General features: G+C 49.3%; 1 protein-coding gene across 1 annotated transcript in view; it reads right to left on the bottom strand.

Moving 5' to 3' along the window:
• nomo (nodal modulator) overlaps positions 1-23,857 on the bottom strand; it is a 152,360-nt gene that overhangs the window by 52,377 nt on the left and 76,126 nt on the right. Inside the window, 5 exon segments of the mRNA XM_051934327.1 lie at positions 2,784-2,884; positions 4,687-4,732; positions 8,921-9,010; positions 14,535-14,687; positions 15,260-15,359. Coding sequence (XP_051790287.1) covers positions 2,784-2,884; positions 4,687-4,732; positions 8,921-9,010; positions 14,535-14,687; positions 15,260-15,359 — 490 coding nt within the window.

The following is a 23,857-nucleotide window of genomic DNA, read 5'->3' as shown; positions in this document are numbered from 1 at the left end:
AAGGATCATATTTCGCTTGCGGTACCAATTTATTTCCGTGAATCCAACAGAGACGGGATAGAGCTGGGCCTTGGGGCGTACATTACCTCTGCTTAGCTAGCGAACGAGAGAACTACTTAATGGATTTAAATCTGTTTTTTTTTTTCTATAATTCGCTTGAACATTCCGGTTGATTTTGCGACTTCTCTCATTGCGCCAAGTATTATAGTTCTCTTGCGGTACCAATTTATTTGCGCAAATCCGAGAGAGACGCTGCAGGCCGAGGAGAGGTGGGTGGGTCCATCCTCACTCATGCACCAGCCTCAGGGCATTCCTTACCACTGGCTTAGCGAGCGAACAAGAGAACTACTTCACGGATTTAGATCGGGTTTTTTCTATTATTTGCTTGAACATTCCAGTTGATTTTGCGACTTCTCTCATCACGCTAAGAATCACAGTTTGCTTGCAGGAGCGATATATTCACACTAATCCGTGACAGAGGCTGCGGGCCGAGGGGAGTGGGGAGCCAGGCGGTGCCCTCCTTACTGTCCTGTTTCACTACTACATGGGCGGAGCCACAGGGGACGGCTAGTACTAAATATCCAAAAGCTACAGTTTTGGTGATTAAAAAAAAAAGTAAGTGTGTGAACAAGAAAAAGCCCAAAACAGTAAATTGTAATTTAAATCCGGAAAAAATATATCAAGGTTGTAAGAAATGTGGCAACCCTGTCATGTCATCCACACATAACCGAGGCTACAGTTCTAACCAGAATCAGAAAGGGAGAGGACAATTTCATTCCATGTGTACCTAGGACTTCCAAGGAGCTCCCCCTTGAATTCAATCGACTTCAAACTCCAGCACGTCCCGCGCATTTGCGACGACAGAAAAAAAACACACCTTCAGCAACTAATTGTCCGAACATTACAACACTCTAGACGAGAACAGGCCATTCAGCCCAACAAAGCTCGCCAGTCTTATCCACTTATTTCTGCCAAAAAAAATCAAATATCTACTCCCCGAAGCTCCCCAAGTGAACCAACAGAAAATGGCAATTCTCCCCACCTACAGCAAAGATGTAAAACGTGTGCTCACATTTACGATACAGTGTAGTTATACCACACTGCTGACTCGAACATTTCATAAAGGGATCAGTTGATAATGTGGTCCACCTAATTCTCTGTATGAAATGTCCAGACACTGCACTCAATGTGGGAGAAACCAGACAAACACTCTGCCAGAGAATGAACGTCCGCAGGTTCCACATCAAGCGTGGCAACAGAGACGTTCCTGTAGCAGCCATGGACACTGTGAGAGTGCCATTAACTGCCGTGATCCCCATTTGGGGATCATGTACTTTAACCCGCCCAGTAACGCCAGCTGTCAAAAGTCACATAGAAAAACAGGATGTTCACCTGCTCCACAAGGATGTTACCTGTGAAAGGGAACCTAAAAATCCCAACATTTGTGTGTGAAGCGGAGTACGCACATCTCAAGGTTCTTTTTGTCACTATTCAGTTTTTAGAAATCTGAGCCCTGGTCTTCAGTCCACCATCTTTGAACATTTCCTGTCCTTCTTGGGCATCAATCAAGTATATATGGCCCCCAGTACTCATGTACTCGTCATGGCACTGCAGAGTTCTAGGGTTCTGTGTGGGCTCCTCTTTTCTTTCCTAATATGGATCTTCTATGCCTGATGTAGCAGCTGGATAGTGGACTCTAAGCTACCACAGAGGACTCTAAGCTATCGACTTCCTGACAGTGTTCAGAAGCCATTAAGAAGGCTAACAGAATGTCGGGTTATATAGCGCCTTGATGTGTGGAGTACAAGTCACAGGAGGTTCTGCTGAAGCTTTATAACACACTAGTGAGGCCTCATCTGGAGTCCTGGGTGCAGTTTGGGTCCCACCAGACATAGCAGCAGAAGAAAAGGTCCAGAGAAGAGCAACTCGGCTGATTCAGGGCTGCAGGGAATGAATTATGAGGAAAAATTAAAAGAGATGAGCCTAACGCTGGCATTAAGTTTAGGTCTTGTCAGGTTTTAATTCACAATGGGAGGTCTGAAAAGTGAATGTTCACTTTATGAGAAGGACTTAGGAGTCATAGTGGACTCGACACAATCAACTGCCAGACAATGTTCAGAAGCCATTAAGAGAATGTCAGGTTATATAGCGCCTTGATTTGTGGAGTACAAGTCCCAGGAGGTTCTGCTGAAGCTTTATAACACACTGGTGAGGCCTCATCTGGAATCCTGTGTGCAGTTTTGGTCTCCAGGCTACAAAAAGGACATAACAGCTCTAGAGAAGGTCCAGAGAAGAGCGACTAGGCTGATTCCAGGGCTACAGGGGATGAGTTATGAGGAAAGATTAAAAGAGCTGAGCCTTCACAGTTTAAGCAAAAGAAGATTAAGAGGTGACCTGACTGAAGTGTTTAAAATGATGAAGGGAATCAGTCCAGTGGATCGAGACTGTGACTTTAAAATGAATTCATGAAGAACACGGGACACAGTTGGAAACTTGTTATGGGGAAATTTTGCACAAACATTAGGAAGTTTTTCTTTACACAAAGAACGACAGACACTTGGAGAAAGCGACCAAGTAGCGTGGTGGACAGTAAGATTTTAGGCACTTTCAAAACTCGACTTGATGTTTTCTTTTTTTGGGAAGAAATAAGTGGATAGGACTGGCAAGCTTTGCTGGGCTGAATGGTCTGCTCTCGTCTAGAGTGTTCTAATGATTCTAATGGTATAAGCTATTAGCCCGTATGTGTCCAGTAAGAGCCGATCGTGAAAGCTGGGTGTACTTACCACTCCAGAGATAGAAAATCCAGTGAAGACGAAATTGATGTCTTCCCCTTTTGTGCAGATATCTGTCATCCCATCCACGTGGAGGTCGACACTTGTAGGTTCTGTAAGGCAGAATTAAGGAGCAACACTCAAAACCTGCACTTGAGTCCCCATAAGACCCTTCCACTCCTCCAACGTTAAAAAATGAACAGCATGATGGTCTGAAACAGAAGCCTCAGGCCAGTGGCTGCGGGTTTGTGTTCAGGCCACTTTCTTAACGATTAAACACTTCCTGCTGTATCACCGAATGAACGAGTTTGGCTTAAATGTTCGCTTGTCAAGAATCACAACCCTAAATTGCTCCTTTTTACTTTAACCTTCAGCTAGCTGATGACCACCTACTGTATGTCAGGGGGGTCTCGGCTGCAGGTCTTCAATTCAGAAGGTGGGATTTGTGTGAATGTGCTTCACTTTTGTGCTCCACTCTCATTATATAGAACTCAGTTGACAATGCACCTTGGATAGCGCGAGCATACGACTGGAATACTGACGCGTTCCTCAACCTTTCTGGTGTTGTGACCCACCAACGGGGCGAGTTGGGCACAATCATGAAATTGCGGTGGAGATCCCCACGGCAAATCAAGTGTGACTGTGATTGGTGCACATCTCCCTTGGTGAACTGAGTGTAGGTGGGAGACCCACCACAATCCATTATCATTATAAACAATAGCTACTTGGGACACATCAGTGGCAGCCCACCGCCCAGTGGTTGAGAAAAACTGAATTGTGCAACGCAAGTCTTTTGAGATTTTTTTCTCCTCCCATTGACATTTTTCTTCTGTTTGCTTTATTTTAGCCTTCCATACAAACTTCAGATTCCACATTTTTCTCAGCCATCACTAGGCACACAACAAAGAGTTTTATAAAGATCCTGCATCAACCTTGTCCTTCCAAACAAGAGGTCTTGAAGAGCACTTTTGACATTTGGTGTTTGTGTGTTTTTAAATGAGATATTTAGAGCTTTTGACGCCAAACCCCTAATTTGGGCCTGGGTAGGCAAAAGCCTGCCTGGGGCGAGGCCTACTTTAGGCCAGCTAGGGAAGGCCTGGCCTGGTTTATTGGAATGCACTCATTTCCACTTACTGGATGGTCGACATCACCCCCATAACCCTCCTCATAAACACAGAGTACGGATGTTTCACGAGATAAGCCCTAAAATGGCGGCTCTCACAAAGACAAGAAGGACTTGGTATGTCGCACAACATGACTGACCTGCAATGCAGAGGCAGATAAACGCTACGAGATGTATGCAATTTGATTGGCTCAACAACAGAGCAAACCTCTGAAGGTCAACTCTGATGACTCTAGTCAGGAATGAACCGCACAGGACTCTGGGTAATACCCTTAAAGAAGCGGGTACAGCTACTCCACACAAGTCCATACACAAAGATGGCACCTATCGGACACGAGTACGCCAACAGAGACTCACATTTTCCATCTCCTTTTGCGCACACATTTTAGGTTTGAAGTTTTCCACTGATTTTTAGCGTCCCGACAAAACAGGCCATTTGGAAATCCATAGCAGTAGAAGAACTTCATCCATTGGACTGGACCACCCCCCACCAGCCAGGGACATTTTGTAAGTGGGGTATGCATGACAGTCATGTGAGATGATTTGCTAAGGGTCACACCACGAGTTGCAGACAGGAATTGAACTGATGGCCTTGGCGTTGAAAGTCTCACTCTTTAGTTGCAAGACCACTCAAACCACCAGAACTACTAGGGTCAGGCTGGCCGTCTCATTCGTACTCATTATTTTAATCGCTACCATGCTATTATGAGCTTTAACATTTATCTAATAACGGTGGCCATCATCTTGGATGAACGTTTCCTTCATTGTGTCTCATTTTCTCGCTTTACTCACCAAAGCTCCATCCCAGGGGCGGCTCGATTTTCAACACAAAGTCACCCTGTAGAGAAGTGATGAAAAGAAAAAACTGTTAAGGGTACGCTGCACACAGCCTCCCGATGAGGGGCACAAGTCAGAAAGGCTGGACGGTGCCCATTATGAGGGAAATGGAGGAAAGAGAGAAAAAAAAAAAAGTGGACAAGTTGCGGCCCCCCTGGATCACCAAGCAGCAGACCAGAGGCTTGAAGGTGGGCCACCTCAACCCATTCAAGTGAACAAAATCAGCAAGACAATTATTACAAAACAACAAACGCCAAAGGCCCTCAAGCCAAGTTCATTCATCTTCACTCTTCTTGTGCTTCTGCAGATCAAGGTGAGGGGCAGCTGTTCCACTCGGTGGGTCATTAAAAGACTGACAAGGTAGCAAACAGAGGCCTGATGTAACATTCAGGTGCGTTTGAGGATAGTGCAGGCACTCTGGCCCTCGATAGACTGAGTTCAGTTGGTCATTTCTGGAACCTTCTCAATCTATTTCAGGTCTGTGGAGGCCAAAGACTATCTGGGCAGGACTCTAGTCCAGTGTGTCCTGAACTTTGTACCCTACCTAAGTGTCTTCAAGGCCCAGTCCATTGAGCTCCTTGGAGACTCACCACCAACATTCATAGTGGAGCAATGGCGATTGGTTAAATGGCCCACAGCAACCCACCATGAGACCCTTCACAAACCATGCACGACCCTTTACCGCTGAATACAACAGTGAATCAGGACCCTGCAGGACCCAAAAGGTGACCCAAAGTTTAAGAGACTATGAACTAGCTGGTCCTTTACAGGAGACCCCACATTGGTAAACAACTCCTTCTTGGTTTCAGCAGGTCGGGCTACTGAAATTTTCAAGAAATGGGACTTGCAAAGCTGTTCAGTTATGACAAACGTCAGGGGAATAACAGAAGTGAAAGGCAAGTGTAATGACAGCGAGGACTCCCACAGACAATCAGGTGAATGGGACACCCAGATGGTAAATTAGAGGGTGACCAGATATTTAAAGTCCCAGTCTGGGACACTTGGGTACCATGTATGCCCACACATAAAGAGCCCATCCTCTTGTTTAATGCCGGAGTCATCTTGTCATCTTCATCATCAGAGAGGGATCAGGGCACGGACAAAACAAAACAAAAACTTTGACAAACAGACACAGACGCTGAATCAAATAAATGGCAGGACATCATGTTTTTGGTGGCCTTCATCATGCTCTTCAAATTTAACACAAGTTCTAAAACAAGCTTTCAATGGAGGAGTTGCAACCGCACTATTGTATGCATATTATATTCAATTTAAGGGGGTAGGGTGGTATTTGGTGGGTCCCCCTTCAAGTTTCGCTAGAAGGTGGTATGGGGGGGGGGGTCCCCCTTAGAGCTCCATATGAGCTATTCTACATATACTGCGAGGATGCTGGTGTCAGACGAGACTTGCTTTATTACATGGACAGCCTGTTAAAACACCAGGGTGTTATAAAGCTTCAGCAGAACCTCCTGGGACTTGTACTCCACAAATCAAGGCGCTATATAACCTGACATTCTCTTAATGGCTTCTGAACATTGTCTGGCAGTTGATTGTGTCGAGTCCACTATGACTCCTAAGTCCTTCTCATAAAGTGAACATTCACTTTTCAGACCTCCCATTGTGAAACACTGATTGTCACCGATTTACTGGGATGTATAGCATGTCCCTGTCCCTGTCACCAGAAGGTCTGGTCACCCCAATACATTATACAGACAGTGAAAGAGTGAATCACAGGAATCTGCAGATAACAGAGTTGTGAGGCTGGTTTCCTGTAAGGCGGGGGAGGATTCCTAACCAATAGGGCTTTTCATGGGGTACCACAAAGAGGAAGGCTGCACCGCGATCCGTTAAAATTGAGTGAGGCATGTTGTCCGTCTTCATCGTGGTGCAATCAGTGTCCTGCAGTGTGCCGTCACAGGTAGGTCATTTATTAGTTTTGCGCACCTATTCTACGACTTGAAAAGAATCGACTATTACACGTGTGATTGTCACCTGTGAATTAACTGAAGAAGTGTGTGTGCTCGCAGGCTCATCGTTGTGGGCGGAGCAACTTTTTTATTTATTTTAAGAGAACAGAATTTGGACCTTACAATAAACCATAAAGAAGTCCGAGATTCTGGTATTGATTTCTTTGCAAGCCCTGATCGTGACATGTCACTGATTTCACAGTTTGAGTGACATTTTTGCCGGGGCTGGGAACAAAGGGGGAACTGACTTGGATGTGACACCTGCTGCTTAGACTCCGCCCACCTCTCCTGCTGTGCTGGTGGTCCTGGCAGTAGTGCAGCAATTTGAACTGTGCGGTGGCCCATCTGTTTTTAAACTGCAGTGCAGGTGTTGTTGGGGGGTTAGGGGACAAGCTCTTCGACTGGGTTTCACTGCTTCATGGGGGTCCCCAATCGTTGATCATGCACCATTTCCTTATGACGCGTGATCCTTTACAGGTTCCCCCAACCCCTCGGATTGTTAATCACATGTCTAAGTCTCACAGGGGACACATTTACAAGATTATTGAGCTTTATAAAAGTAAATTGCTCAATTTGTATTTCAATTTGATGCACATATTTGTTCACCCGCAGCATTGCATGTGGTTCAAAAATTTCAAATGTAACTTCTTCATTTTCAAATGTGATATTTTCGCAGGGGGTGCGAATGTAAATCAAACCTTTTCTAGGGGTACGGGGCATAGATGGGGCTGGGAACCACTGGTGTAAGGTAAGCACGGAGTAGATGTGGAGATGCTCTGTGCACAGCGGCCTACACGCCACAGGCTCCTTCATTCGTTTTCAGATCGCCTTTTGGTTTTCCGCCTTTGCATTTTACACGTTGTGAAAGATCAGCCCTGACACACAGACTCACAAGTCCCAAAAACACACACGTTCGTTTGTTTGGCTGCTCTTTACAGCATGCAGTGCACCCAATCACCAATTACTCAGTCCTTTCTTCTCTTGTCTCCTTATCTTTCTGCTACCTTCACTCCTCTTCCTCCCGACTCCGGCTCCCCGAGTGGAGTGAGGCGGCCTTTGTTATACTGCACCCAGAAGTGCTCCAGGTGCTTCCCAATCAACGTCTGGCAGCACTTCCAGATGTGGCATGCCAAGGCTCCGGAGCTGCCCAGGTGCCCCCTGTCAGTGGCCATGGGCCTCAGCAGGGTTGAGCTTCTAAGCTCCAAGCCTGTGGCCCCGATGCAACCCAGGTGGCCTGCCCTCTCGTGTCCCAGGGGAGGTACTGCTGTTGACATGCCCTCTCCCCTGGTCCTCTCCTCAAAAGGGCACCAGCAAGAACCCCCGGGTATCTACCACAACGTCTACAGTTAGGAAAAATCATGGAATTGAACTGTTGCCACTTAAAGCATTAGAGGGCGTGAAATGGTGATGCACTGGTTTTCCTCTGCTCACGCTCAAGCCACTGGGAAGACTTGCCGAGGCAGAGGTTTCCACACGCATGCCCAACTGAACTTGCCAACAGAGTATTGCCAACCCACGTGCGTGCAAGCAGTGCGACGCAGCCTGCTGGCGTTTCTTTAACTTGTACTGGGGATTTGTTTGCCGTCAGTAGCGGCTATCAAAATATGCCAAATATACAAGTTGGTGTAACTGCTGTGAAGGTAAAACTTACACAGACAGGTGATTGGTAGTTGAAGTTGCACCAAATGTCTCTTCATTTTACGATGGAGACGTTTGCATAGTCAGCAAAGCTTTTTAATGGAATGGTTTTGAAATTTAAAAACTATGTACAGCACAGCCTAATCAAGATATCTTAACAAAAATTGAAATGTGTCAACAAATATTCTCGAAGTGTGCCACATTTCACCAAAATTGGTCCACGGTGAGAGATTTACACGGTCTCATGTGGATAGACAGTAGGTGCTGCGCAAGCTGGAACACAGCTGATCCCACAAAGTTGGAAGGACACAATTTGCCTACTAAGTCTTTGTATGCTGTAGCATTAACAGGACCCTTCATAGGAACCAAGGAGCCCAGAAAGGCTTCTTTAGAGAATCAACAACCAAAAAAGAAAAATGAGATGCCAACGGGCACAATGTGACTGCGGTGAAGGTACCCAAAACAAGCAACCTCTGCTGGACTGGAATAAGAGAGACAGAGAGAGAGCAAACGGAAAGGTCAATCAAGGAGAAGGGAATTGTGGTGCAAGGCAGGAAGGTGGGCAACGCTGGAGACTCACTCACCTTGTCATAGAGGGGGATCATGAAGTAGCCATTATTGGGGGCGCAGTCCGTCTGATACTTCAGGGAGCCCTGCTTGGTGTACAGCTTGATCTGAGGAGAACAAGAAAAACACAAGGCGGTGAAGAACTGCAGGCGGGAGCCGGGAATGCCGTGCCCTCAAATGCCAGGCTTTCAGGCCTCCTTTGGCAAACCCTACTTCAAAATGTCCCTAAAACTTCTCAAAAAGAATAAGAACCCAAAACACAAAGGTATCGTCAGAATCGACTCTGGCATTCTGCTCTCTAGTTGTAATATTACTACTGGACTGTCGTATCGTACTGAGGATGACTTGTGTTCTGTTCTGGGTATTGTGTCGTATTGACCCCCTTTTACTGACACCCAACCTACCTGGAAAGGGGTCTCTCTTTGAACTGCCTTTCCCGAGGGTTCTTCCATTTTTTTCCCCCTACAAGGGTTTTTTCTTGTCTTCGAGAGTCTAGGTTGGTGGAGGGCTGTCAAAAGACGGGGCCTGTTAAAGCCCATTGCGGCACTCCTGGTGGGATTTTGGGCTACTAAAATAAATTATAAAAAAAATGGAGACCTGGTAGGGACGGGCAGGTCAGGCAAAACTGCTCTTGGAAGTTTCAAACTATTACTGGTTTGACAAGCTCCTGCCACTCACCAAGGCCACCTTATTTATTAAGTCACTGTGCTGTGGAAAAGTATATGCCCCCCATTTGAGCTCCACTCTTCTTCTGCTTGTGTTACAATGAATTGCCTCAAATCTTTAGACAAATTGGAATACGACTTTTTCACAAGGGGTAAATGGGGGGATGCGGTGTTTAACTTTGTTCCTTCAAATAATGAAAGTCCTGATTTAAAACTGCACTGTGGGGCCACTCAGCCATTTCCTGCATAACACAGGGGGATAAGAGGAAGGGGGCAAAGAGTTTTTCACAGCTCTGCATCCATTCCTTCATTCACACAATGGTAAAGTAACCGTAGCGGTCCCTTCATGGAACACGTCTGGGGTACAAATGTTAAGATTTTGTTCATCTTCATTCATTCCTGCTTCACCTCTCCAAGGTTTTGAAGGTCAGAGGACCACCTGGGATTACTGCTCACACGTCAGCTGTGAATTTCGGGAGGTTTTCCTTTTCGTTAACATCAAATTGACAATTTCTTCTCACTGACACTTTTGTGTCCATGTGAAATACTTGAAATATCAGGGCGAGAAAGAGCAAGTAACACGTGAGGAGGGTCTCACGCACACGCACGCGAGTTCACTCAGGGACACTGTCGAGGAGCCGTGTGTCATATCAAGCAGCTCCTACCATTAAGACCATCGAATGTCCTATTAACGTGGACTGCAGCAGGAGGAAGACTGTGAGACTTCGTGCCAGCAAAGCAGCGGGTCCAGATGGAGTATCGCCACGACTGCTGAAGGCCTGTGCACTGGAGCTGGGGAGTCCTCTACAGCACATCTTCAACCTGAGCCTGGAACAGGGGAGAGTCCCGAGGTTTTGGAAAACATCTTGCATCACCCCAGTCCCAAAGGTATCACATCCTAGTGAGCTGAATGACTTCCAGCCTGTCGCTCTGATGTCACATGCGATGAAGACCATGGAGCGGCTGCTGCTTCACCACCTGAAGCCACAGGTGCGCCACACCCTCAACCCTCTGCAGTTCGCATATCAGAAGAAGGTGGGAGCGGAGGATGCCATCATGTATATGCTACACCGATCCCTCTCCCACTTGGACAGAGGCAGTGGTGCTGTAAGAATTATGTTTCTAGACTTCTCTAGCGCCTTCAACACAATCCAACCTCTGCTCCTTAGGGACAAGCTGACAGAGTGGGGAGTAGATTCATACCTGGTGGCATGGATCGTGGACTATCTTACAGACAGACCTCAGTATGTGCGTCTCGGGAACTGCAGGTCTGACATTGTGGTCAGCAACACAGGAGCGCTGCAGGGGACTGTACTTTCTCCGGTCCTGTTCAGCCTATATACATCGGACTTCCAATACAACTCAGAGTCCTGCCACGTGCAAAAGTTCGCTGATGACACTGCTATCGTGGGCTGCATCAGGAGTGGGCAGGAGGAGGAGTATAGGAACCTAATCAAGGACTTTGTTAAATGGTGCCACTCAAACCACCTACAACTGAACACCAGCAAAACCAAGGAGCTGGTGGGGGATTTTAGGAGGCCCAGACCCCTCATGGACCCCGTGATCATCAGAGATGACGGTGTGCAGATGGTGCAGACCTATAAATACCTGGGAGTGCAGCTGGATGATAAACTGGACTGGACTGCCAATACTGATGCTCTGTGTAAGAAAGGACAGAGCCGACTATACTTCCTTAGAAGGCTGGCGTCCTTCAACATCTGCAATAAGATGCTGCAGATGTTCTATCAGACGGTTGTGGTGAGCGCCCTCTTCTACGCAGTGGTGTGCTGGGGAGGCAGCATAAAGAAGAGGGACGCCTCACACATGGACAAACTGGTGAGGAAGGTAGGCTCTATTGTAGGCACGGAGCTGGACAGTTTGACATCCGTGGCAGAGCGACGGGCGCTGAGCAGACTCCTGTCAATCATGGAGAATCCACTGCATCCACTGAACAGGATCATCTCCAGACAGAGCAGCAGCTTCAGCGACAAACTACTGTCACCGCCCTGCTCCACTGACAGACTGAGGAGATCGTTCCTCCCCCACACTATGTGACTCTTCAATTCCACCCAGGGGGGTAAACGTTAACATTATACAAAGTTATTGTCTGTTGTACCTGCATTGTTATCAATCTTTAATTTAATATTGTTTTTATCAGTATGCTGCTGCTGGAGTATGTGAATTTCCCCTTGGGATTAATAAAGTTATCTATCTATCTATCTATCTAAGATGCCAAGTACAAGTGAGCTGTTGCTATGTTGGGTTACTAGGGGGCGTGTCCTGGAAGAAGCAACAAATGACATCATTGGTCTGAATATTTTTCTAAGCCAGTGCCACCTGCTTCACAACATCCAAGATTTCGTGTAAAGTTGTTCACCATGACATTCGGTTTTGTCTTCACTCTCCCCTCCTCTATCACCTCCAGGGGGTCTCGAGTGTGTCCCATAACTGAGCCAGCCTGGCCTTTTAATTTAATGGACTTAAACAAATGCCAGATTTACCTTAAGTATCTCCATCCCATTTTTCCATTTTCCAAACCTGCAGGTTAATGGGGAAGCTGGAGTCCTGGACTTGGCACCAGTTCATCGCAGGTTCAGTTTCGACTGTTATTATTAACTCAAAAACTACAAAACAATGTTAAAGTGAAGCACAAGATGCACAAGACACAGTCTGGTGGGCTGCATTTTCATTTATCTTTATGAAGACGTTCAACGCACACAACTCAGCAGCCATTGCGTTTTCTCCTTTGTCTATGCTGCCCTCTGGTGGACTACAGTGTTCTTAAGTTAGAGAATGCAGAGAGCTAATCTGCCATACAGTACAGTAGAATAAAATGCTATTGTCGGCCTCTGTGTGTGTGTGTGTGTGTGTGTCTCCAAGCAATCTAGCTGCTCAGTATGGCTTTGGTGGCCCAATGGACTCAGAAAGTGGCAGTCAAGAAAAGCTGAGACACAAGAGGAGGAGGAGGAGGAGGAAGCACACTGAGAGACACCTTCAAAGGCCCGATGTATTCAATGTGATGTTTTCACAGAGGGTACTGGGGTCTCATCTACCATTGGTGGTACTCAAAAAGTGGACAGGAGTGAACAAGGTGTCTCGAAATGATCAAGACTGACCAGCAGCATGTATGGGAATGCTGCGATCCAGAGTGGGAACACCGGGCAAGACAGGTGGAGACTTACGGGAATACTGAGGAACGGCGTAGGAGCAACACAGAGGACACACAGAGAGCAAGAGATATCAAAGATTTTAAAACATATTCAATGGCGTGGAAAAAAAAAAATAGTGTGGAGTGGGCATTGGTGGGCATGGTGGATGGTAATGGCTACTGAACTGAGTGTGTCGATTCCCCCCGGTCCCACTAACCCTTATCATGTGTGTGTTAAACTTCTGAAATGAATTGTTTTGACATCTTTGTGACGATTTGAAAATTCCAACTCCTCCATGACACTCCGCACCGATGGGCATACAGAGAATAATGAAGAAAAAAGCCGAGTGAAGAGAAGGAAGCCTGAAACTGAAGCAAACTCGCATTCAGAAACAACATGAAGCTTGTCTGGGTAGGTGCGGACATCACGACCGGCCTCGCATAGTCCGGGGCGCTTAAAGGGGATGTGGACAAAGCTAACCCACCTGCACCAAATCGACTCCTACTACCACCTTCTTCCAATGACCAGTCCCCAAACACCATCCCTACTGCATCATCACCTCCGACCTCAGCCCACCAGTATGGCCAGTCCATGACTAATGACCAACTGAGAACACAACTGAAAAGGTTATACACAGACTCAACCCTCAAGTCTGGGAGGCCTGTGCTGAGCGCCTGGTCAGGTGGTTGACAGGGTGGTCCTGGACTACAGCAGTCCTCTTGTGAAAGGCCACCTGCAAAAAGTGCCACTGCTGTGACAAACACCCTGCATTGTTCTTCTATAGAGCAGAAGCTGCTTTTTTTTTGCCACCTGCTTTATAATTCATGTCATTATGTCACTGCAGCAGCTCTCATTCACTTGTGTGTCTGACCTGTGGTCACCATGTCCCCCCAAATCAGGCTGAGCCTCAATCTGACCCCACTTATTTTTTTTGTCTTGTCCCTTTACTGGTCAGGTCATCACGTCACTGTGTCTTCTCCCTGACTGACCTCAAGTTAACCCACTTCGCCCGTCACTTTAAGGGGGCATGGTGTTGTACCGTGTTAGCCATTATGGATGTAATGAGAAGTCAAGCAAATTGACCCCTTTTATTAACTAACTAAAAAGATTACAATATGCAAGCTTTTGAGGGAGATCAGCCTTAAGTTGTGGGCCCGAGCTTCTCACTTTAAGGGGGCCTAACGATGGACTCAATTTGACTCTTTTTATTGCGTTGCCCCCTCCAGTGCCACCCCTGTCACACGTCTCCCCCTCAGCTTTGCTGTGTAATTCAGAATGTCATGGTGTGTCCCCCCCCCCACTCTGGTTACTCTATCATATTTCTCTTTCACCTGCAACACCCCCCCATACCTCTGACTCTTTCACTTCACCCCCTTAGGCTGCTGACCGTAACCGCTGTGTCTCAGTTGAACTCCGTGCCTCACTTTTCTGTCCCAGTTCTTCATCCATGTCTCTCGTGTAATTCTTACGTTTGCTCTGCCGGCTCATCTCCCTTTCACTTTAGCCTGATGTGCCCCCGAATTTAACTGGAGAAGCCCCCAAAGCACGGCGGCTACTCTCGCTGATCTCCCTCGTTGGTCTATCCTGGTTTTACTCCTCTGATATCCGAGCTTTGCCCCTTCAGTGCCACCCCGTCACTTCTCTCTTCCTCCCATGGACAGGTCCTTGATTTTCTCTGCTGTCCCCGCCTCGTGCAGTTGAATTTTAATCTTTTTTTATTATTATTCTTTCGTCTCCCTCTTTGACACATCACACTTCAAAGCCCACTCGCCTTCCTAACTCTGACCCCCGACCCGGCTTGTACCTCCCTCCCTCACCTCGATTAGTGAGTAGTTGATCTCCAGGTCAGACTTGACGAAGCCTCCGCAGCCAACGACGATATCCTCAGCGGCGACAAAAGTCGCCAGCGCCAAACTGCAGCAGTAGCCACTTGCACATTGTTGCCGTGTACACCCGCAGCTTTGGAACCCCTTAACTCATTAGGGTCGATATCAGCGTCCGCAGCCGACCGACGGACACGCTTCGAGCCGCTTCCGCTTCGCTTGATCCAACGACAGAGCGAGTAAGAGGGGGCGCCCACGGACGAGAGCTGTTTATCACTCTGTGCGCTGCTGGCCCCCTGCTGGTCAGATGGACGCAATAGCACACAAATCTTCAACAGAATTCTTGAGATAGGTCTGGAGTCAAGCATCCACTCTGTTGAAGTTTGTGATCAGTGGCGTCGCTTGGGGTGTTTTTTTTTTGGGGGGGGCGGGGTGATGGGCATTGGGGACCAGTCCCTGATTTTTGAGAGCCCCCACCCACCCCCCGCCAAATGAATTTAGGCTTTCTGCCCCTGATCTTCGACAGCCCAGCCCTGACATACACGAACGGCTGTGAGAAATCTCCACGGGGCCACCTAACACATACCTGTATGTTGATGGTAGCGGATTGTTCTTTAGTTTGCTCACACTGGAGCCCAAGTACATGGAGTTGAACCTAATGGGACAGTCGTCGTTATTCGAGTCAGATGACCCTCCAACAACCCCTAAGTTTAACCCACAGAGTAACCGGGCGGGGACTCTGGAGGTCTGCAGCGGGACTCTGAGGCGCCCATTTGAGTCAACTCCAGGTACTTGGAGCTCCAGGGTGGAGGCTCCGGGCTGCAGGGACACATCCTGTACGATGCTGATTAAAAGCGGGCGTTCCTGCACACCCTTGGGCGCTTGTTTTAACGTCACTCGCTAAAAACCAAAGCCAGCGCATTTCGATTCCCACATCGCTCCTTAGCATTTCATTCGTTCAAAGTTCATCTTACCCAAATAATTTCTGTCAGCGCATCGATGAAGCCGATCGGAGCTCATTTTATTTCACGCTCCAGCACTGCCCTTCTGGATTTCCTGGATTCACTGTAAACCAGTCCAGCCCTAGAATGGCTTCACACCGGATTCATGGTTGGCACCCGACCCAGCCCGAGGTCCGCTTCTGCACCGTTCACATCGGTCTACAGTACATCAGTCCGCAAGTTCATCTGAAGTCACGTGAGCTCTGTTCGAGCTGGCCATTGGTCTATCGCTGAGTCCAATCACGGGGCAGTCCCGTTCCACTCAGTCCAGCCGGGTTTAGTTCCCTTTATCACGGCTTACCGCGCTTACGTTATTCACTTCACCCCAAATCAGTTTCCATGAAATTCGCTATTTAGATTACAGTCCGTCAGCAGAATCCAGTCGGGTTTAGTTGCAGTCATTCAGGTTCAGTTCGCAGTCCAAGTTCATCTCCGCTTGGTGCGTCATTCAAGAGCACGTTAAAGCAGACTACCGAGGTTTCCCATTTCGAACCAGCGGTCCCACGCCAGTCACAGTCAGCCGCCATGTCCAGCTGCTGTTCATTTGCGTTCACACCACACCACTTCAGGAGTCCGCTGACTTCGTTTTAGTGGACGTCTTTGTTGTTTTGTTGCACAGAAGTTAGCTCCGATTTCTCCTCGACCCCAGCGTCCAGTGGCATGGACTGGCACCGGGGGTGGAGTGGCACATGGGCTTCCGGATGAACAGGCGCCGCGTTTCCAGTCTTGTCGTGATAGCCAGCGATTGGACCGAATTGATGTGACAATGTCGCGTTAACGGGCGAGTTCGGTTCCAATCCTCACTGGTGTTCCTCTCCGTCCGTATGTACGTTTAATTGCTATTTAAAGCCCTCAAGGAGCGATGCGATGGCGCAGTGATTAGTTCTGCTGCCCTCACAGCCCCCTGGTTCAATACCTGACTGTTTTTAGACTGTGTGGAGTTTGCGCGTTCCCTTATGTGTTGGGTGGTGGGTGTTTGTAGATCGGTGTGACCCCCACCCCAAAGGCTGGTGCCCCTGTTTTATGGAATGGCCACCAACCACAACCCCATAGCAGGTGAGAATTAAGACTCACGGACGGAATCGCAGAATGTGTAAAACTGCATGGCGTTTAATGGCAGTCGGCATTTTTTAACCCACCAGCAGAACGAAGTGCATGGGGGTTTTGGCCTCTGCACCAAGGGGTCGCTGCATGCGCTGATGAACATCCTGATGAAGTTTTTAGACCACCGTCTCAGGTGTCGCAATGAAGGCTGCGGGCCGCCTGCAGGAGGACTGGCCACAAGTGTCCTGACAGCGCTCACCTGGGGAGAGGCAGCGCCCCCTAGCGGCGCATTGCTTGATCTTTCCGCCCAACTCGACGCGGCCGCACTCCAACGGGTTTGTTTCTGGAGACACCTGGAAACCGGCAAGGCACCGAGTGAGGAGCGGCACCGGGGGTCAGAGGGAGCTGCACGGGACTCTGCGAGCGCCACGACAGATGCCCTTCTCGTCTCGGGATGTCACCTCCGCGGTGGCCAGGAGGCTGTGAGTTCCTTCTTTTCCCTTTTCTTTCTTCGCCTCTTTGCCCAGTTACAGAAATCGCGGAAGGCGGACGCAAGGCAGGAATCAGGACCAGGAGAGGGCACGCGAAAGGAACTCGCTGGGCACGGGCGAACAGGAAGAGTACCAGCCTGTTATGGTGACGAACGACAGAAAAATCTTGATTGGAAAGGTGGAGGGCTGACGACTTTTCAGCAGGTAACAGGAGTGACAGGCGACAGCTGAGGCGAAGCCACAAATCGGGCGAGGTCAGCAGTCCTGTTGGAGTCACCTAAAGTATCGCCCGTCTGTCCGTTTGTCCGCCTGTCTCTGTCGCACCCTCCATTGCGTCTGTCTGTCTGTCCGTCCGTCTGTGCCCATGGTGTGTGTCCCGGACCTCACTGTCTGTCTGCCATTCTGTCCGTTTCCACCTGTTGCTCTGTCTCGGCATCACTTTTGTCCGTCTGTCTGTCGTTCTCATTCTCTGTCTCTCTCCTCCTGCCGTTTGCCTTGTTATTCTATCCGTCTGTCTGTCTGTCTTCATCTGTTCCTCTGTCTCTCCATGTCATCTCCCCATCATCTTCTGTTTCAAACCCTGATCTGTCCGTCTGTCTTTCCTATTCTAGCTGCTTTTCTCCTTGGGCCATTCTTTGTCATTTGTCTTTCTCTGCCTATTGTGTTGCCCATTTGTCTGTCTGTCTGTCTGTGTCTCCACATGCAATCCTGCCTGTCTGTTTTTCTTATTCTTTTTCCTCCTCTCACTCTGTCCATCTGTCTGTCCATCTCTGCCTGTTGCTCTGTCTCTGAACATTAGAACATCTCCGCATCTACTGTACAGTATACTGGATGTGCATCAGTTTGTATCCCAAGCCCAGATCTGCTGTGTCTGTCTGTCTGTCTGTCTGTCTGTCTGTCTGCCTGCCTGCCTGCCTGCCTTTCTCTTTCTCCGCCCTTCTCCTCCTGCCATCTGTCTGTCTCTGCCCGCTGCTCTATCTCTGCATCTACAGTATACTGCACACGTGTCAGTTTGTGCCCCAAGCTCTGGTCTGTCTGTCTGTCTTTCCTATCCTGTCTTTCTCTGCCTATTGTGCAACCCATCTGTCTGTCCGTCTCCGCCTGTTGCTCTGTCTCAGCCTCTAACCGTGTTTCTCTGTCAGTCTGTCCATCTTTCTCCCTCTGCCATTCTGTCTGTCCCCGTGTGTTCTCTCCCATCTGCTTCTGTTCCAAGCTCTGATCTGCTCAGTCCATCTCCTCCTGCTCTTCTTTGTCATTTGTCTTTTTCTGCCAGCTGTGCCATCCATCTGTCTGCCTGTCTGTCTCCATGTGCATATTGTCTTCGTCACTCTCATCCCCTGCTGCTCCTCCTGGCCATCTCTTCTGTCACCATGGACCTGCTGCCATGCTGGTCTGCTCGGCTCGTCTCCCTCAAGGCCTGCTGTCCCGTCTTGTCTGCCACTGTAGCCTTTTGCTCTTCTGTCTGTCTGTCTGTCCATCTCACTGTCTTCCTCCATTATCTCCTGTCTTGTGCCCAATGATTGCTGAGTTGGCTCCATCCTCCCCGCTGTCCTTCTTTGAATTCACAGGTTAAGGAAATGGATGAATGGACAACCCGAGAGCCCCCCCGCTGTTCTGTTTGACGATGCCCACTTCAGACATTTCTTTGGTTTGTGGTATCCACGTCCTCGTGATGTCCATTTTCTCTCTGGTTGTGCTCTCTGGAGCAGTGAACCTGCCTTGTCCTCTTATATTTTCAGCCACCTTCTCTGTGTCACCTTAACTGTCCATCTGTCTGTGTCCCACCTGCTACCCTGTTCATCCACCTGTCTGTCTCCTCTTTCACCGCCCTCCTTCCATTTGTGCCTCTGTCTGCCCGCCTCTGCCATTCCCTACCCGATTCCTGTGCGACCCTCTCCCTCTTTGCTGACACTGCTTGCGTTTATAGCGCCTTTCTTCCTGCCCCTCCATGTCTCTCTGTCACACCGGAGATTGGAACTCGCATCTCTGGAGCTCCTTGCTCTTGCCTGACCTGGAGGAGAGCAGGTGCAGCGACCCACAGAGGTCCTCAAGTCTTTCAGAAGCCCACCATCCTCACCACACTCCCCTTTCCTTTGCCGCCTTCTCGCTAACCTGGACTCCATAATAGTGAACAGGCAAGGAGGTCTCAGGCCGGGGGTCTCTAAGATGTCCGTCTAGCCCGGCCTGTACAGTACAAAGTGCTTCCTCCTCCTATATGGCTGGTGGTCCTGAAGATCTCCACATCTTAACTCCCAGGTTATAATCTGCATATGAACTGGGTGGGCTCTGACCACACCTCATTCACCTTTCTCTTTCTCCTCCTCTTCCTCACCAGCCGCTACTACATTGACACTGAGAGGCGGGAGGACGCTTTTGATTTGTCCGTAACCCAATGGGCATCGCTAGAGGCTCCGGTCTACCGCAATGTAAGTTCCTATAAGGACTTCTTAAAAAATTAGAGACCAAGGAAGAGTGGGGGCACGAGGTGATGGGGAGGGCTCGGCTCATTGGGGGGGGGGGGGCAACTTTTCATTTTATTAGATTTGGGAATAATGAGGTGACAAGAAAGGAACTTGATTCAGCAACGTGACCCCCACCATCCAGTGGGCTCGCCGACACGAGTCACGGTCTCTGGGGAATTTGGAGCAAATCACCTGGAAAACCCACCAGGCATACATGACCCCCGGACAGCACCAAGCCAATGCCACTTTAACAACGCAGCCCATCCAGTCTGCCCTCAGCGGGGCCACATCTGATCATTTTGGTGCCCACCCCCCCCCCACCACACTTCTCAAATATCAACCATGGGACTCACTGAACTCGGTTGCCCATTGTCATGTGGACTTTTTAATGTCAATGGTGCCCTCTCAGAGTGCCCTATCTAAATGCAGACAGACATTCACAGGTTCCACCAGTCCCCTCCATGTAAGCTCGGGTTCAGCGCCCATCATTGTGTTCACTTTCACAGTCTTCACCCCCCCCCCCCCTCCCGACACAGGTTCAAAGTGCCCCCTCCCAATCATCATGCACCTCACTTTGGCTTAACCCCCTAAAATGAACTCAGGTCCCTATGTGGACCTCCACTTTCTCCATTTCCTTCCACAATGACTTTCATTCAAAGCCACACCATCATCATCATGTAGACTCTGACTGGCGCCACTCACTATATAGACCAGCTCAATGACATCTCAGATAAACTTGGGTTCAAAGCTTTCTCCATCCTGTTGTAGACTTTATAGGCCTGCCCCAGTAGACTCAATGGTGCCCCCTCAGGCATGGTGCCGATCCTAATGCAGACAGACGTTCACAGGCGCCACCAGTCCCCTCCATGTAAATTCGGGTTCAGCACCCATCATTATGTTCATTTTCGCAGGCTCCATCCATCCCACATGTGGTCTTTTTCAGTTCCATCCACATAGGCTTGGGTTCAGAGTGCCCCCCCCACCCCATCAGCTATACCTCACACAGACTTGGGTTCAAGCCCACTTATTAGCTCAGCTCCTGATTTAGACTTCCACAGACTTCATTGACTCAGGGCTCAATGTGCCCTCCTAACATAATGCAGACGTTGACCGACTCCACTCAGTAAGCAGACCAGCTCAGTTACACCCCACACAGATTTGGGTTCAAAGCCCTGCCTCGTCCTTATGTAGATCTTACAGACTTAGCTCAGGAGACCCCAGATACAAAGCTCTCTCTCAGTGTCCCCTCAGTGTCCATTCTCATGTAGACATTCACAGGCTTCATTGTCTTGCACATAGACATGGGTTCAAAGCCACCCCCACCATCATTATCTTGACTTTGACTGGCAAATCTCACTAGGTGGACCACCTCAGATAGACTTGGGTTCAAAGCCCAACCCCATCACCATGAAGACTTTTCAAACTCAAAGTCACCTCAAGGGTACAAAGCCCACCCAGTTATCATCAGTCCCTGTGGTCACTGTGGCACAATGGACGCCCAGAAGGGTCCCCTCACAATACCTAACCATACTTAGACTTTCACAGACACCAACAGTCCTCTCCATGTGAACTTGGGACCTTCACAGGCCCCACCCCTCCCACATGGGACTTTTTTCAGTTCCATCCACATAGACTTGGGTTCAGAACCCCGACCCCTAATCACCATGTACCTCCGCTCTACCTCACATAGACTTGGGCTCAACCCCACTAATTAGCTCAGCTCCTTCTCTGGACTTCCCACAGGCCTCATTCCCACCACACTGACTTGGGGTTCAAAGTGGCCCCTTCAGACATGACTGGCACACTCACTCAGGTGGACCAGCTCAATGACATCTCAGCGCCTTCACCATCCTTATGTTGACCTTCCAGGCCTAGCCCAGTAGAACCCCCAGATTTGAAGCTATCCCAGTGTCCCCCTCAGATTGTCCAGATACACATTGGGTTCAAAGATGTGCCCCTACTTCCATCTTCATGTAACCTTTTGCTGGTTCTTCTTCGGCTGGCTCCTCTAAGTGGGTAGACCACCTCAGTAGACTTGGGTTCAAAGCCCAACCCCATCACCTTGAAGGCCTTTCAGGTTCAAAGCCCACTCAGTCATCATCTGTTAGGTCGCTGGGGCACGATGGATGGATGCCCAGGAGGCCCCCCTCACAATGCCTAACCTCATTTAGACTCCCACAGACCCCAGCAGTCCTCTCCATGTGGACTCGGGTTCAACGTCCATCACTATGTTGACTGACTGGCCCCACCGCTCCTCCACGTGGTCTTCCTCCGCTCTCTCCAGACAGACTTTAGTCCCAGTGGGCGTGTGAGCGTCACCTGAGCTTCACTTGCTTTGTTCCAGGCGGTGACCCTTGGCTCCTTTCCCTTTGATGTCACAGCTGCAGGCCCAGGCATGCTGGTGGGTGTCACCACGTTACAAACAACAAAGACCGTGAAGAGGCCCCCACCCTAGAGAGACGGTGGGGGGTGGGTGTGGCCAAATCACAAGGCCCTGCCCTCTTTAGACAGGGAAAGAAAAGTCCCGCCCCCTCTTGGAGGTCACCAGCAGTTGTTTAAAGGGACAAATGACCAAGTGGAATGTGCCACTGTCTCCGCAGCACCCGCCGCTGGCACGGGGGAAGATGCAGCTTCACAGCCTGAAGCATTACTTTGCAGAGCCAGTGGTGCGAGGGGTCCACCCTGGCGACTGGACGAGCTGCGGGCAGCCAGAGGACGGCCAACGGGAGAACAAAATCAGGCAGCAGATCTGGGCTGACATGACAAAGATGGACATGAAGGTAATGGAGGCTCGGCCCTGCACTTTGGGTTCTGTTTCTTTTTTATTTATATTTACTCATAAAGCACATTTAAGCACAAAGAAAGGCGAAGTGATGGGCCGTACAGAGTAAAGAAAAATAAAACAAATATAAGAAATAATTTAAAACTCGCTAAAAACTTCACCGACAATCGACAACTAATAATAATAATAATAATAATAATAACTAGACCGAGTCTTACAAACAAACAAACCAAAGGACGCTGAACGGACCCCATAGACAAAGCAGATGAGGGAGCTTGCACTGGTACAGTGAGTTGGCACACCCAGCACACGACCAGACAGCTCGGGATCCCAGTTGGCGACCCCCCCAGGCAGACATGCAGCCCAGTCCCACCCATCTATCTGGCACAGCCAGGTGTTATGAGGGCCCGGTCCAGTCGCTTGGATCACCCTCGAGTAATCGTGCCACATGGCCGTAGTGCCGTAACTGACGCCCCCTCACAATGCAGGTCATGTGCCTCATTCGGGACTCCGTGAGCAACACAAAGTCACACCAGCGGCCCCCAAAGACCCTCTAAAGTGACACACATGAAGGAGTCCAGTCCTGGTCTCAGGTCACCGTGTCTCACAAACAGGGAGCACCAGGACTCTAAAGACTCGGACCTTCGTCCTTTTGTGCCACACACCCCTTTAAAGTGACATCATGACCCCCCCCCAGTCCATCTACTGACTTCATAGGAAGAGTCACCAGAGTCACATGAATGTCACTGCCGAGGTCAGTAAACCTCTCAATGACAAGATCGACACTCTCTGTACAGACGGACACACTGCTGATGGCTGTGCCCAAGAGGTCACTAAAGGCCTGGCTCTTTGGTTTTTATCAGACCCCTCACTCAGTCTCTCGAGACCCCCGATCAGAGCCTCCATTGACTTTGTGAAGATCACAGCATCATCAGCAAAGTCGAGATCAGTGACTCTTAACTCTTCACCATCAGATGCCCCCCAGTTGCTGGACCCCACGACCTGCCCAACACAGAGTGGGAGCAGAACACACCACTCTGACGGACCCCAGAACAAACTGGGAAAAACGCAGAGGTTCTGCCTCCTCCACTCTGCACAGCACTCCCAGTACCAGTGCACAGGCCGGCCATGATACCCAGCGACCATGAGGGGGTCCCACAGGACCTTGAGTCTGAGTCTTCACCAACAGATGCCCCCCAGCCGCCAAAAGCCACTTTAGAAAGGCGAGACTCTAAACGTCAGTTAAGTGTCAGAGCGGTGGGCGCAGTTCTGGCATCAGAGGTAGGGCAACCACCCAAAAACTCAATTGGCACACCGCATGTGGTGAGGACCACCAGAAGAGTTTGAGAAGGAGATCTGAGTGACCTGGTGGTGGAATTTCTGGCAAAGAAGGTCTGAGCTCTGTGGAGGGGCACTAAACACAAACACGAGCCCCTTAAACTGGCAGCCAGCGCAGGAGTGATGTGTGCCCCCCTTACACGCCCGCTGCAGACGAGCTAAAGAGGAGAGGCTATTACCACTGCATTTATCAGAACAG

This window comes from Erpetoichthys calabaricus, chromosome 11 (assembly GCF_900747795.2).
Source record: "Erpetoichthys calabaricus chromosome 11, fErpCal1.3, whole genome shotgun sequence".
Taxonomy (NCBI): Eukaryota; Metazoa; Chordata; class Cladistia; order Polypteriformes; family Polypteridae; genus Erpetoichthys; species Erpetoichthys calabaricus.
Note: the sequence above shows the minus strand (reverse complement) of the source record. Positions and strands in the feature narration are given on the sequence as shown.